We start from the raw sequence: 12967 nt of genomic DNA, 5'->3' as shown, positions 1-12967 counted from the left end.
AACAAAGCGCTTCAGACAGATTGCTGTCTGACCTCCAACTCCTCTATGGAGACTGAAGCCCAATCGGATCTCTGCTTTCCACAGCTGGCCAACCTCTCCTGCAGGAAGTCCTCATCCGGGTTACCTGACAATGTCCTTGTGAATGTTGCGCTGCCCGTCGTCTGCGTCCTCACTGTCCTTCTCAACCTCCTGGTCATCGTCTCCATCTCCCACTTCAGGCACACCTTCTTTTTCCAAACTGGCAGCTGAAGTTCACGTCTGTGCTTTGTGACTCTGATGTTAATGTCTAAGTGTACTTTTTTTGTTTTTTTCTGTCCAAATGAGAATATGTCATTTGGATCGTGTTGTGTGCAGGCAGCTGCACACCCCGACCAACCTCCTCCTGCTCTCGCTCTCCGTCACTGACTTGCTGGTGGGTCTCCTGATGATCGTGGGGCTGCTCTACAATCAAGCATCCTGCTGGTTCCTTGGTGAAAGTTTGTGTTCTCTGTTTAGTGCAATGACCTTCATAGTGACAACTGCCTCCATAGGCAACATGGTGCTGATATCAGTTGACCGTTATGTGGCAATTTGTGATCCTCTGCGCTATATCGTCAAAGTCACAGTGAAAAGAATTCAACTCGGTGTTTATCTCTGCTGGTGCTTATCTCTTCTCTGCTGCTGTATCATATTGAACGACCAGCTGACGGATCCAGGGAAGTACAATTCCTGCTACGGAGAGTGTGTTGTCACCGTTGACGACAAAGCAGGTGTTGCTGAGCTAATTGTGACTTTCATCCTTCCTCTCAGCATCATCGTCACGCTGTATACAAGAGTGTTCGTGGCTGCTGTCTCTCAGGCGAGAGCCATGCGCTCTCATGTTAAATGTGTCAGATTACATCATTCTGTCCCTTTAAGAGCAAAGAAGTCCGAATTGAAGGCAGCCAGGACTCTCGGTGTCTTGATCTTGGTCTTCCTCACGAGCTTTTGTCCGTACTACATTTTCTCTCTCACTAATCACAGCAAGAAAATGACTCCCCTTAAGTCTTATTTTCTGTATTTATATTCTTTCAACTCTTGCGTGAACCCCTTGATATACACTTTGTTCTACCCATGGTTTCGAAAAGCCGTAAGACAAATTGTCACTCTGCGCATCTTCCGGTCTGGCTCCTCTGAGGTCAACATACTGTAGGCTCACGCTCAAATGTGCTTTCTTTCTCCGTGTGTGTGTGAAACACAAGTGCTTTAATGTTCCATCTGAGGAGAGCAACACACTTTGAGGTTTTAAAAGCATTATTACTGTGTGCTGTGTAGTTTTATTCCTCTGCTACTGCTGCATTGTTACTTAAATGTGCTTTGAAAGATAATGAACAGATTGTGAAATGGGATTTTGGAGCTAAACTAGTTTCAAATCACTCCATTTTATCCAATATATTCTGTGGTTGCACATGCTAAGAAATGCTGCCACGAGTGCTCTAAGAAGCAGGCTTACTTGTCTGTTTTTGAAAAATATCTTTTTTTTTTTTTTTTGCTCTTGAGTTTCTTCAGTACAGTTTTTAATGTATCAACCATCCATGCCTGCATGTACATAACCATTTATATACATAGTGTATTCAAAGAAATCTGTCTATCTTTGTTATATGGCTGTAATGACCTATGATTGCACATTTCCAAATAGCTCAGTTGCACGCAGTTGTGGTTAAAATGGGCTTATTTTCTGTATGTAATTGCTCGGGGTGGCGAGATGATGAAAGTAGGGAAAGATTGGTCAAAATGTGTTTATGTTTGCATTTGTGTTACAAAACCACTCTAAATCTCATCTGAAGCTGTACCTCCATAACACAATAAAAGTTTATATATCAGGGTCTTATTGAGTGCATGTGTTTTTTCAAATATGGTTATAATACGTGTAACCAGGTTGGTCATTTTCAACTGAACCTCCACCTCCTCGTCATCTTTTCAAATGTACATGAAAAAGACAAGGCCAACATGAATGTGCGAGCACTGCTCAAGTCTTGCTTGCGAGTCATTTCAATAGGAATGAGACAAATTAGATTTTAACACTAACCTCACATCCAGAAACACATCCTATGGCTGATTAGAAAATCATATAACCGTACTGAAGCTCCAGTCTCAAATGACATAGTAAGCGATGTTTACTAGTATGATGCAAGTCAATTACTTGATTCAGTCACAGAGTATGTTATGTCATACATGTAGACCAATTTCCAGCTTTTGCTTTACTTATGACTAGCAAGAAAGAAGAAACACATTACATTCTAAACCATCCATGCCCATAACGACTAACTACAATGACAAAAAATAGCTAAATATTTATAAATGTTTGCAACACAGTTCTGAGGATTGGGCTTCAAATCCCGGCCCCACCTGTGTGGAGTTGGCAAGTCCTCTCCATGCCTGCGTGGGTTTTCTCCGGACACTCCGGTTTCTTCCCACATCCCAAACACACACATTAATTGGAGACTCAAAATTGCCCCTTGGTGTGATTGAGTGCGATTAGTTGTTTGTTTCTTTGTGCCCTGAAATTGCCTGGCGACAAGTTCAAGGTGTACCCCGCCTCCTGGCCAATGATAGCTGGGATAGACTCCAGCACTCCTGCTACCCTTGTGAGGATATACGGCTCAGAAAAATGGATGCATGTAGCCGTCTGAGGCAATAACATCAAGTAATGAGTTACATGTTTTCTGCACATGGTCAATCAGCTCAAGTGTGCCTGAGTAGCCTGTGCCGACACAGACAGACACAATGGACGGTGACGAGGGATTTGTCATGAGCAAGACTTTGCCACTGCCAAGAGGGGCGTGGCCACGGCACTGCTCTAGGCGGTGACACCTGTCACCGCTCACAGCTGTTTCACATTGAGACTGTAATTAGACAGGCATTTAAGTTGGAGTTTTGTCACTGGCATTTGCCAGTTTGCTGCCTTGCATTAGTGAGTTGCATTCACTGCCTGTGGGACTCTCTGCTTCATCGGGTAAGTTAGAGTAACCCTAGTCACAGCGATTCTGTGCTCTTTAGTTTGCTCCTGTCCTGTTGACTTTATCAGTTTGCCCCAGAGTCATCGGACCTTGTTGCATTTCTTTTGGATCCCGCCGAGCCTAGTGTTTCTGTACCTCTGCCTTGTCGGACTGCTACACCGTGTGTGACTCAGTTTCCCGAATAAACTACGTTGAAGATTATGCCTCTGCCTCGAAGTCCTGCATTTGGGTCCACTCCCGTACCGGAGGTTCGTGACAGGATTGGCATACTCAAAATGAAAATACAGACACTACTTTGAGTTCCTCAAAAGAGGAGTGAGGTGGTGGGTGGTAACATGTTACTTTTAGTCCGTTACATTTAATCAAGTCACATTTTTGATCAACTGTACTTGTCAGGGTGGCACAGCATATGTGTATGTGAGCGCTGGCCTCACAGTTCTGAGGTCCCTGGTTCAATCTGGGACCCAATTGTATGGAATTAATGTTTTCCCCTTGCCTGTGTGCGTTTTCTCCTGGCACTCCGGTTTCCTCTCACATCCCAATGTCACGTCCCATCGGAAACGAGAGTAGGACCCAAATGCAGGAACTCGGAAGACGCAAGATAGTTCAAGAAGAGACACGTTTATTGTATGCCGAGGTCGGGGATCGAGCAGGCAGTCCGGTGCAGCAGCGGTTGTTGGGGCGTCGGGCGACGAGAGCAGATGAGTGGGCAGGCAGTAGTCGGTACACGGGGAAACCTTCAACGCAGGCGGAAGGATCAAGGAGTCAAGCTTACAAGGTTGGTCAGACAACGGACGGAGGTCGGTACACGCAGGATCAATCAGGAATACGAGAGTGCTGGAACGGGACATAAAGCTCAACGAACTGGCCGAGGACCAGTCGTCACCGGGTCCTATCTATACAGGGGATGATCAGCCCGCATGAGGAGCAGGTGTGCGCCTCCCAATCAGCGCAGCCGCGCGAGCACCCGCACAGCTCATGCTGAAGCGGCAGGATCATGACACCCAAAAACATGCAACATTAATTGGACGCTCGAAATTGCCCCTAGGTGTGATTGTGAGTGCGGCTGTTTGTCTCATTGTGTCCTGCGATTGGCTGGCAACCAGTTCAGGGTGTACCCCGCCACTTGCCCGGTGACAGCTGGAATAGGCTCCAGCGCTCCCCGTGACCCTTGTGAGAATAAGCGGCTAAGAAATTGGATGGATGTACTAGTCAGAGTACCTTTAATGTAGTGTGGAATATCACGTCCAACCACGTATGGTGTTCTGACCTCTCCAACCAACCTACAATACATCTCTGCTTTGGAGCGTGTCACTAGTGTCTAACCCCGGCAACACTGAAACTCATACTGGTCGGTTGCAAGACCAGCCTTACTCAAAGCAGATACACCTGGCACCGCAACTAGGTGCTGAAGTGGCCGGCTGTTGCACGAGAGAGCGTTAGGGTAACCACCATTGCCATGCCCCTAAAAGGTCAGACCCCCTTCCAGCAACCAACATCTTTCGTACGGGAATGGGAAAAACAGCCGACCAACTCACACCCAGTAGATGTAGCCTTTGACTGGGAAATGCCAATAGACTTGAACCAGAAGATCATCTTCCCTCTTGAAATAGCAGCAACCAAGCTGCGGCCAGACCTGGTCCTTTTGTCCGAATCTTGCCACTTGTCTTCTTCATGGAGCTGACAGTCCCCTGAGGAGAAGCCGTCGATGAGACATTCAAAAGGAGAAACTTTTGAAATGCAAAGTTGGCTGCCGAAGCAGAGGTTCGGGGCTGGAACGCATATGTGGGGCCAGAGGAGGTGGGCTAGTGGTTAGTTAGCTCCACCACAAGGTGACTGAAAGAGGCTGGAATCAGAGGACAGACTCAGTGGACGACCATCAAAGAGTTTGCAACTTGTTGCCCAAAGAGGCCGTCACTGGCTCTGCCTGTGCGACAGCCCAGAGTCATGGTGGATTGTAATGAAAGGCCGAAGCGTTGAATGAGGCCAGGGAGCACAACTGGTCTGTGGTATTGGAGCCACCAGATGGTCTGCTTCCAATACTACCCCCACCCAGGAGGACATCTCCACCAATTCCATTGTGCTGATCTAATTAAAGCATCTATATCATCTAGTCCCAGTTAGCATACTGACCTGGACATGGTTTCAGCACCTTCAGTGTTTCAGGGCAGAGAGAACTAAGCCTCTGTTTATGTACTTGAAATTTTTTTAATCACTCAAATCCCAGAATGATTTTCTTTTTGATAACCTCTTTGCAGCCAGGGAACTGCCATGAGCTACAGATTCTCCCCAGACTATACATAAATGGATTGTATATTAGTGAGTGGGAGTGAGAAACTCTGGCCCATACTCTTCTGAACCCTCTTTTTTGTTGTTGTTTTTGATTCCCGGATGATATTGCAGAGGCCTGAAAACATACACGCGAACAATTTTCTGGTTCAGTAAATCTGAGCCCAATTCTTTCGGATGTCTCTACCTCTTTCCCAACCCTCTCTCATTTTCATTCAACATCCCTCTGTCCCTCCATACACCATAATTTTTCAAAATGTTTCGTGCACTAACGATTCGACAGTCAACAAATGACCAGATGTTTTTATTTAATCTCAATCAAAAAGGATCTCCTGTTTTAGCCTAGCCTAACCTAATTTGACCACGACCAACCTGAACCCCAAACATTAAACACCGCCTTAAAACCCATAACTGGCCATCTTTCTGGTGCATGACATGGACTGCCTTTACGTGACTGGACCCTAACACCCTGACTTTGGGTCAAATAAAATCAATTTATTAATGAAAACATTTAATGAGTTATGTTAAACACATATTCAGATTACTGTTCATTATGTCATACTTTGATCCAATCAGATTTACTTGAGGGAGGTACTAGAGCTCATAAATGGGACGTACTGTGCAACAGAAAGAATCAAACAGAACCCTGTCTGAGCACCAGGTTCTGGATGGACACCGAGGCCCAATCGGATCTCTGCTTTCCACAGCTGACCAACCTCTCCTGCAGGAAATCCTCATCAGCGTTACCGAACGACATCCTTTTGAATATTACGCTGCCCGTCGTCTGCGTCCTCACTGTGGTTCTCAACCTCCTGGTCATCATCTCCATCTCCCACTTCAGGCACATCATCTTATTCCAAGCTCCCAGCACCAGTTTCTGTCTGTGCTTTGTGACACTGACGTTAATGTTAAAGTGTACTTTTATTGTTTTTTGTTTTTTTTTTGTCCAAATGGGAATATGTCACTTGGATCGTGTTGTGTGCAGGCAGCTGCACACCCCGACCAACCTCCTCCTGCTCTCGCTCTCCGTCACTGACTTGCTGGTGGGTCTCCTGATGATAGTGGGACAGCTCTACAATCAAGCATCCTGCTGGTTTCTTGGTGATAGTCTGTGTTCTCTGTTTCGTGTATTTATGATCACAGTGACGACTGCCTCCATAGGCAACATGGTGCTGATATCAGTTGACCGTTATGTGGCAATTTGTGATCCTCTGCACTATATCGTCAAAGTCACTGTTAAAAGAATTCAACATGGTGTTTGTCTCTGCTGGTTCTTATCTCTTTTCTCCTGCTGTATCATTTTGAATGACCAGCTTACGGATCCAGGAAAGTACAATTCCTGCTACGGAGAGTGTGTTATCACTGTTGACTACAATGCAGGTGTTGCTGAGTTAGTTGTGACTTTCATCTTTCCTCTCAGCATCATCGTCACGCTGTATACAAGAGTGTTCGTGGCTGCTGTCTCTCAGGCGCGAGCCATGCGCTCTCATGTTAAATGTGTCAGATTACATCATTCTGTCCCTTTAAGAGCAAAGAAGTCCGAATTGAAGGCAGCCAGGACTCTCGGTGTCTTGATCTTGGTCTTCCTCACGAGCTTTTGTCCGTACTACATTTTCTCTCTCACTAATCACAGCAAGAAAATGACTCCCCTTAAGTCTTATTTTCTGTATTTATATTCTTTCAACTCTTGCGTGAACCCCTTGATATACACTTTGTTCTACCCATGGTTTCGAAAAGCCGTAAGACAAATTGTCACTCTGCGCATCTTCCGGTCTGGCTCCTCTGAGGTCAACATACTGTAGGCTCACGCTCAAATGTGCTTTCTTTCTCCGTGTGTGTGTGCAACACAAGTGCTTTAATGTTCCATCTGAGGAGAGCAACACACTTTGAGGTTTTAAAAGCATTATTACTGTGTGCTGTGTAGTTTTATTCCTCTGCTACTGCTGCATTGTTACTTAAATGTGCTTTGAAAGATAATGAACAGATTGTGAAATGGGATTTTGGAGCTAAACTAGTTTCAAATCACTCCATTTTATCCAATATATTCTGTGGTTGCACATGCTAAGAAATGCTGCCACGAGTGCTCTAAGAAGCAGGCTTACTTGTCTGTTTTTGAAAAATATCTTTTTTTTTTTTTTGCTCTTGAGTTTCTTCAGTACAGTTTTTAATGTATCAACCATCCATGCCTGCATGTACATAACCATTTATATACATAGTGTATTCAAAGAAATCTGTCTATCTTTGTTATATGGCTGTAATGACCTATGATTGCACATTTCCAAATAGCTCAGTTGCACGCAGTTGTGGTTAAAATGGGCTTATTTTCTGTATGTAATTGCTCGGGGTGGCGAGATGATGAAAGATTGGTCAAAATGTGTTTATGTTTGTATTTGTGTTACAAAACCACTCTAAATCTCATCTGAAGCTGTACCTCCATAACACAATAAAAGTTTATATATCAGGGTCTTATTGAGTGCATGTGTTTTTTCAAATATGGTTATAATACGTGTAACCAGGTTGGTCATTTTCAACTGAACCTTCACCTCCTCGTCATCTTTTCAAATGTACATAAATAAGACAAGGCCAACATGAATGTGCGAGCACTGCTGAAGTCTTGCTTGCGAGTCATTTCAATACAAGTGCTTCAATGTTCCATCTGAGGAGAGCCACACACTTTGAGGTTTTAAAAGCATTATTACTGTGTGCTGTGTAGTTTTATTCCTCTGCTCCTGCTGCATTGTTACTTTAATGTGCTTTAAAATATAAACCTGCATTCAGATTGAATAGTTTTGGGTAAATCCATTATTTCCATCACTCCCCTTTTTATCTTTCAAGTCATGCATTTGAACACGTGTTACGCCACTGTACACCCGATCTTTCGCTACCCCAAACAATTATATACAGTATATATATATCAGCTTGTGAAATTGGATCTCGGAGCTAAACTAGTTTCAAATCACTCCATTTTATCCAATATATTCTGTGGTAGCGCCTGCTAAGAAATGCTGCCACAAGTTTTCTAAAAAGCACGTTTTGTTGTCTGTATCTTGTTTTTTTTTTTTTTTTTTTTTTTCTTAATTTTATTAAATACAGTTTCTAATGTATCTATCTATGCCGGCATGTACATAACCGTTAATATATATTGAAAAAAATCTCTGTTTATATGATAAGGCTGTTATGACCTATGATTGCACATTTCCATAAAGCTCAGTTGCGTGCTTATTTTCTGTATGTAATAGGTAGGGGTAGGCGAGGTGATTAAAGTCAGGAAAGATTTGCTCAACATGTTTATGTTTATATTTGTGTGTCAAGGGGTACCTCCATCACAATAAAGGCTTATATTTAAGGGCATTATTGTGAGTCCCTGTAGCTCAGTGGGTAGAGCACTAGTTTGGTAAACCAGGGGTTGGGGGTTCGTATCCCACTGGGGCCTCCACTCCCTGAGAAGGGTTTTGTCAGGAAGGTCATCCGGCGTAAAAATTGTGCCAGACATATATATGTGCGTTCATCTGAGATGATACACTGTGGCGGCCCCGGAAGGGACCAGCCGAAAGAAACTCTCATTTAAGGGCATTATTGTGTTCTTTCAAATATGATTAGAATGTGTGGATTCGTATGCATTTAACCAGGTCGCTCATTTTCAACTGAACGCCCCACCTTATCGTCATATTTTCATACGTGCATAAATAAGACAAGGCCAACGTGAATGTGCGACCACTGCTCAAGTGTTGCTTGTGTCATTTCAAAAGGAATGAGACAAATTTGACTTGAGCACCAAGCTCACATATAGAAACACATCCTATGACCAATTAGACATAAGTAATGACTAACGAGAGAAAAAAAAAACACATTACATACTTAACCATCCATGCCTATAACGACTAAATACAATGTCAAAAAACAGCAAGATATTTAAAAATGGAGCCATCTAGGGCGTTACGGTGGATCAGCTGGTTAGAGCATGGGCCTCACAGTTCTGAGGAACAGGGTTCAAATCCCGGCCCCACGTGTGTTTGCATGTTCTCCCCAAGCCTGTGTGGGTTTTCTCTGGGCACTCCGGTTCTCTTCCACAACCCAAAAACGTGCAATACAGTATTGGACACTCTAAATTGCCCCTAAGTGAGATTGTGTGTGCGACTGTTGTCTGTCTCCGTGTGCCCTGCCCTGCAATTGGCTGGCAACCAGTTCAGGGTGTACCCCGCCTCCTGCCCGTTAACAGCTGGGATAGGCTCCAGCACTCCCCGCAAACCTCGTGAGGATAAGCGGCAAAGAAAATGGATGGATGTTTGAAGATAAGTGCTGAAAACGCGCAAAGACCTAGGACAGTTTATTTGTAAATTGTTGTGAAGTACATTTAAACTCTTTTTCACCCCCTAAATTTTCTAGATTTTTTTAGGTGGTGATAAAAACTGGTTGCGTTGACCTTTACCAATGACAACTAATAATGAGTACACACTGATTTATTCTGGGGGGGGGGGGGTTGCAACTGCTACTATACCTGGTTCATCTAAAAAAATCCAAATTCTGGTACAATTTTTAATCTGTTTATGACTGACTGTGCATAGGTTCTGTACATTTTGGCATTTATATCTTATTTATATCTTATTTTTGCACTAATAGATAATGGCTGCAAAAAGGTAGAGCCTTCCACAGAAATCTAGCCGCACAGATATTCTCTCACAAAGGAAGCCAGAAAGGAAGTGACTGCGGCAGAATGAATGAAAGCCACTTGTACAGGATCCAGCACACTGTGGCAAATGACGAGAGCTAGCTAGAAAGGAGGCATCTAGTCACAGGCAGCAAGAATTTAACTCCATCAATAAGCCTCCTGCCCAATGATAGCTGGGATAGGCTCCAGCACGCCTGTGACCCTTGTTAGGAAAATGGATGGAGGGATGGATGGATGTAAGGTGCTCCCTCCTCTAAACACCACCCTGCATTTTTATCAGGCTCAAAACTGGACCGCTTTATTACCCTAACCATATCATCATAGCATTATTATACTGGCTTATTAGTATTCACTTTCATCAGTGTTTTGTCTGTTCTGGACAACACATGATAGCACTGTAGGATAGATAAATAGGAACACTTTTATAATGTTTAAATACAACAAATTTTATTATTAGTGTGTGCACATATTATGTTCATACAAATGTGACCGCGCAGCAGAGTTTTGCCAAGAACTTGTCGTCAGCCTTCAACGTTGCTATTCGCAGGCTATCGGCCGAGCATTGAGCTGTGGAGGGCCTGGTAGGCGGCTTCATCTTTGCGTTCAAGTCCATCATCTCTGAAGCCTTCTCCTTCAAGCTTCTCCAGCTCAGCAAAAAAATAACAACAAAAATGATTCCTGCTTACCTGTGGCTGTGCACTTTGAGTCAGGAATTGCGTGAGACCCAAACGGACTGTGGGGGGAGGGGCAAGGTGTCAGCATATGTGCCGCAGATCAGTGAGGGGCACCAATGAATGGGGTTGATGACAGTTGTGTTTTGTTTTGTTTTTTAAATGAAAAATAATGTTACCAATAATAGTAGTACAGAAGGGCTCCATGCAAAATGACATTTTTTTTCATCCAGGTCAAAAGTGCCAATGCAGCAGCAAAAGTCAAGTTCTATCTGTGTTCGCCTCTGATTTGAAGATTTGACCTTGAGTCTACAGCACGCTGGCCTCACAGGAGCCAGGCTGCAATATCTGCAGATTGACAATTTGTCGAACGGCTCTTCTGAACCACGGGTAGAACAGGGCGTATATCAGGGGGTTCACACATGAGTTGAAAGAATATAAATAAAGAACAGAAATCTGAAGTGGAGTTATGATTCTGCTGTCAGTAGTGATGAAGACAATGTAGTATGGACAGAAACACAAGAGGAAGAAAAGAACGAGAACACCAAGCGTTCTGGCCGCCTTCAATTCGGATTTCTTTGCTCTGAAAGGGGCAGAATGTCGCAGTTTGACACATTTAACGCGAGAGCGCTCAGCTCGGGCCTGAGACACAGCAACCACAAACACTCTCGTGTACAGAGCGACGATGATGCTCAGAGGAAGAATGAAAGTCACAAGTGAATCAAAAAGACCTGCATGGTAGTCAATAGTGACAGCACACTCTCCGTAGCAAGAGTTGTACTTGCCCGGTTGCACCAGTTGGTCAGTGAAAATGATGCAGTTGTACAGAAGAGATAAGAACCAACAGAGACAAACGGCGATTCGAATTCTTTTCACAGTGACTTTGATGTTATATTGCAGAGGGTCACAAATTGCCACGTAGCGGTCAGCCGATATCAGCACCATGTTGCCTATGGAGGCGGCCGTCACCGAGAATGTCATTAGGCTATACAGGGAACACAGGATGTCCCCGAGAAACCAGCAGTTTGATATACCAAAGGTGCATCCTTGTATCAGCAGGAGGCCCACCAGCAAGTCCGCGACGGCAAGAGAGAGGAGGAGGAAGTTGGTGGGAGTGTGGAGCTGCCTGCACCCAAAAAAGAAAAAATAACAACGTGATCGCCAACACCCGTTCTCATTAGGACAAACATTGACAACAGCGTCAGAGAAACTAAGCACCGACATCCATACTCAATTCAGTCGCGGGCAAAGTGTGTGAAATGGAGCTGAGAGCTTGGAATGAAGAAAATGTGCCTGAAGTGGGAGATTGAGATGATGACGAGCAGGTTGAGCAGCACAGTGAAGACGCAAATGATGGGCATCAGAACATTGAAAAGAACACCTTCGGATAAACCAGACGATGGCTTCCTGCAGGAGAGGTTGGCCAGCTGTGGAAAGCAGAGCTCAGATTGGGCCTCGGTGTCCATCCAGAACCTGGCGCTCGGACAACGTTCTGTCTTGTACAGTTCACCTCATTTATGTGTTCTAGTACCTCCCCCAAGCGAATGTGATTGGCTCAAAGTATGATACTCCAGATGTTCTAATTATCAACAGTAATAAGAATGAATATTCAACCTCAGTTCATTCACAAATTTTTCTTATCCATCCCAAAGTTGTGGGGTTCGGTCCAGCCACAATGCGTCACTGATGGTGTAGCGCATCATCCCCGCATCGTATTATTACGAGGGACGCTGGTTGATTTTTAACGTCAGATTAAAGAATTCGGCGCTGCACTATATCTAATTTAATTTTCCAAATTACACAGTTTGCTCCCAAGTACACGAGTCAGTCTTTGCATCTAGCGTTAGCCCTGACCCAACCTGTGCCCCCTTTCAGCATTCATCCGCAATTCAGGTGAAGGAGCTTTTTTGGTCAAAACAATTCTTTGTTTGTGATAATATTGATTACTCTGTGAATTGAATGGAACCCCAGTCCTCAGACCTGTGAGTCAGACGCTCTAACCAGCTGGGCCACTGTTCTGCCTGGACTTAATATAAAAGTGTGAATTTTATTAAAAAATACAAATAAAAAAACACACATTGGTTTTGTCACTCAAGTGTCCAGAAAGGTTTCCTCCATCAGCTACCTCTGTTTGACCCAGTTTTGTATCTGCTTTATCTATTTTTTGGCAAAGACTGCCCCCTTTTCTCTGATTGGTTTCCTCCGTGTTGAAGAGACTCTCTTGTGGAAGCACGCATATCTATGTTGACAGCGCTAGCTCAGGAGCGGAGAGGTAGGTGGAGATCGTCGCGCATGGCGTAGATCAACTCGAAAGGTTTGGTCTGTCACTCAGGAATGCATGCATGATTTAATTTTTTTTT

General features: G+C 44.2%; 3 protein-coding genes across 5 annotated transcripts; 2 read left to right on the top strand and 1 right to left on the bottom strand.

Moving 5' to 3' along the window:
* The first annotated feature begins 6 nt into the window (after window positions 1-6).
* Window positions 7-1844, top strand: LOC133512658 (trace amine-associated receptor 13c-like). Of its 2 annotated transcripts, XM_061842477.1 has the most exons (3): window positions 34-218; window positions 355-412; window positions 496-1844. In XM_061842477.1, the coding sequence occupies exons 1-3, from the start codon at window positions 143-145 to the stop codon at window positions 1169-1171; spliced, it is 810 nt and encodes a 269-aa protein (XP_061698461.1). In that variant the 5' UTR covers window positions 34-142; the 3' UTR covers window positions 1172-1844. The 2 variants fall into 2 exon arrangements, with proteins under 2 accessions (XP_061698462.1, XP_061698461.1); XM_061842478.1 differs by having other exon boundaries at window positions 7-218; window positions 355-1844.
* A 1024-nt stretch (window positions 1845-2868) lies between these two features.
* LOC133512345 (trace amine-associated receptor 13c-like) lies at window positions 2869-7731 on the top strand. Of its 2 annotated transcripts, XM_061841882.1 has the most exons (3): window positions 2917-2974; window positions 5844-6108; window positions 6253-7731. In XM_061841882.1, exons 2-3 carry the CDS (start codon window positions 5936-5938, stop codon window positions 7067-7069), a joined length of 990 nt encoding a protein of 329 aa, XP_061697866.1. In that variant the 5' UTR covers window positions 2917-2974; window positions 5844-5935; the 3' UTR covers window positions 7070-7731. The 2 variants fall into 2 exon arrangements, 1 of the variants encoding a protein (XP_061697866.1); XR_009798170.1 differs by lacking the exon at window positions 5844-6108 and having other exon boundaries at window positions 2869-2974; window positions 6253-6392.
* Window positions 7732-10910: 3179 nt separating this feature from the next.
* On the bottom strand, window positions 10911-12526 carry LOC133512193 (trace amine-associated receptor 8a-like). Its single transcript, XM_061841567.1, has 2 exons — window positions 11901-12526; window positions 10911-11733 (listed from the first exon to the last, which is right to left on the bottom strand). Exons 1-2 carry the CDS (start codon window positions 12071-12073, stop codon window positions 10917-10919), a joined length of 990 nt encoding a protein of 329 aa, XP_061697551.1. The 5' UTR covers window positions 12074-12526; the 3' UTR covers window positions 10911-10916.
* Between the last annotated feature and the right edge of the window lie 441 nt (window positions 12527-12967).

The sequence above is a fragment of the Syngnathoides biaculeatus genome, chromosome 14 (genome assembly GCF_019802595.1).
Source record: "Syngnathoides biaculeatus isolate LvHL_M chromosome 14, ASM1980259v1, whole genome shotgun sequence".
NCBI lineage: Eukaryota > Metazoa > Chordata > Actinopteri > Syngnathiformes > Syngnathidae > Syngnathoides > Syngnathoides biaculeatus.
The sequence above is the reverse complement of the archived record's forward strand: the minus strand, read 5'-3'. Positions and strand labels throughout refer to the sequence as shown.

What these genes read in the sequence shown, in the direction of transcription:
- LOC133512658 (XM_061842478.1), top strand. Translation starts at nt 46, where the DNA reads ATGGAGACTGAAGCCCAATCGGATCTCTGCTTTCCACAGCTGGCCAAC. An exon ending in GTCTCCATCTCCCACTTCAG is followed by an intron (nt 219 to 354) that starts GCACACCTTCTT and finishes TGTTGTGTGCAG; the next exon opens with GCAGCTGCACACCCCGACCA.
- LOC133512345 (XM_061841882.1), top strand. Translation starts at nt 5,936, where the DNA reads ATGGACACCGAGGCCCAATCGGATCTCTGCTTTCCACAGCTGACCAAC. An exon ending in ATCTCCATCTCCCACTTCAG is followed by an intron (nt 6,109 to 6,252) that starts GCACATCATCTT and finishes TGTTGTGTGCAG; the next exon opens with GCAGCTGCACACCCCGACCA.
- LOC133512193 (XM_061841567.1), bottom strand. Translation starts at nt 12,073, where the DNA reads ATGGACACCGAGGCCCAATCTGAGCTCTGCTTTCCACAGCTGGCCAAC. An exon ending in ATCTCAATCTCCCACTTCAG is followed by an intron (nt 11,734 to 11,900) that starts GCACATTTTCTT and finishes TTTTGGGTGCAG; the next exon opens with GCAGCTCCACACTCCCACCA.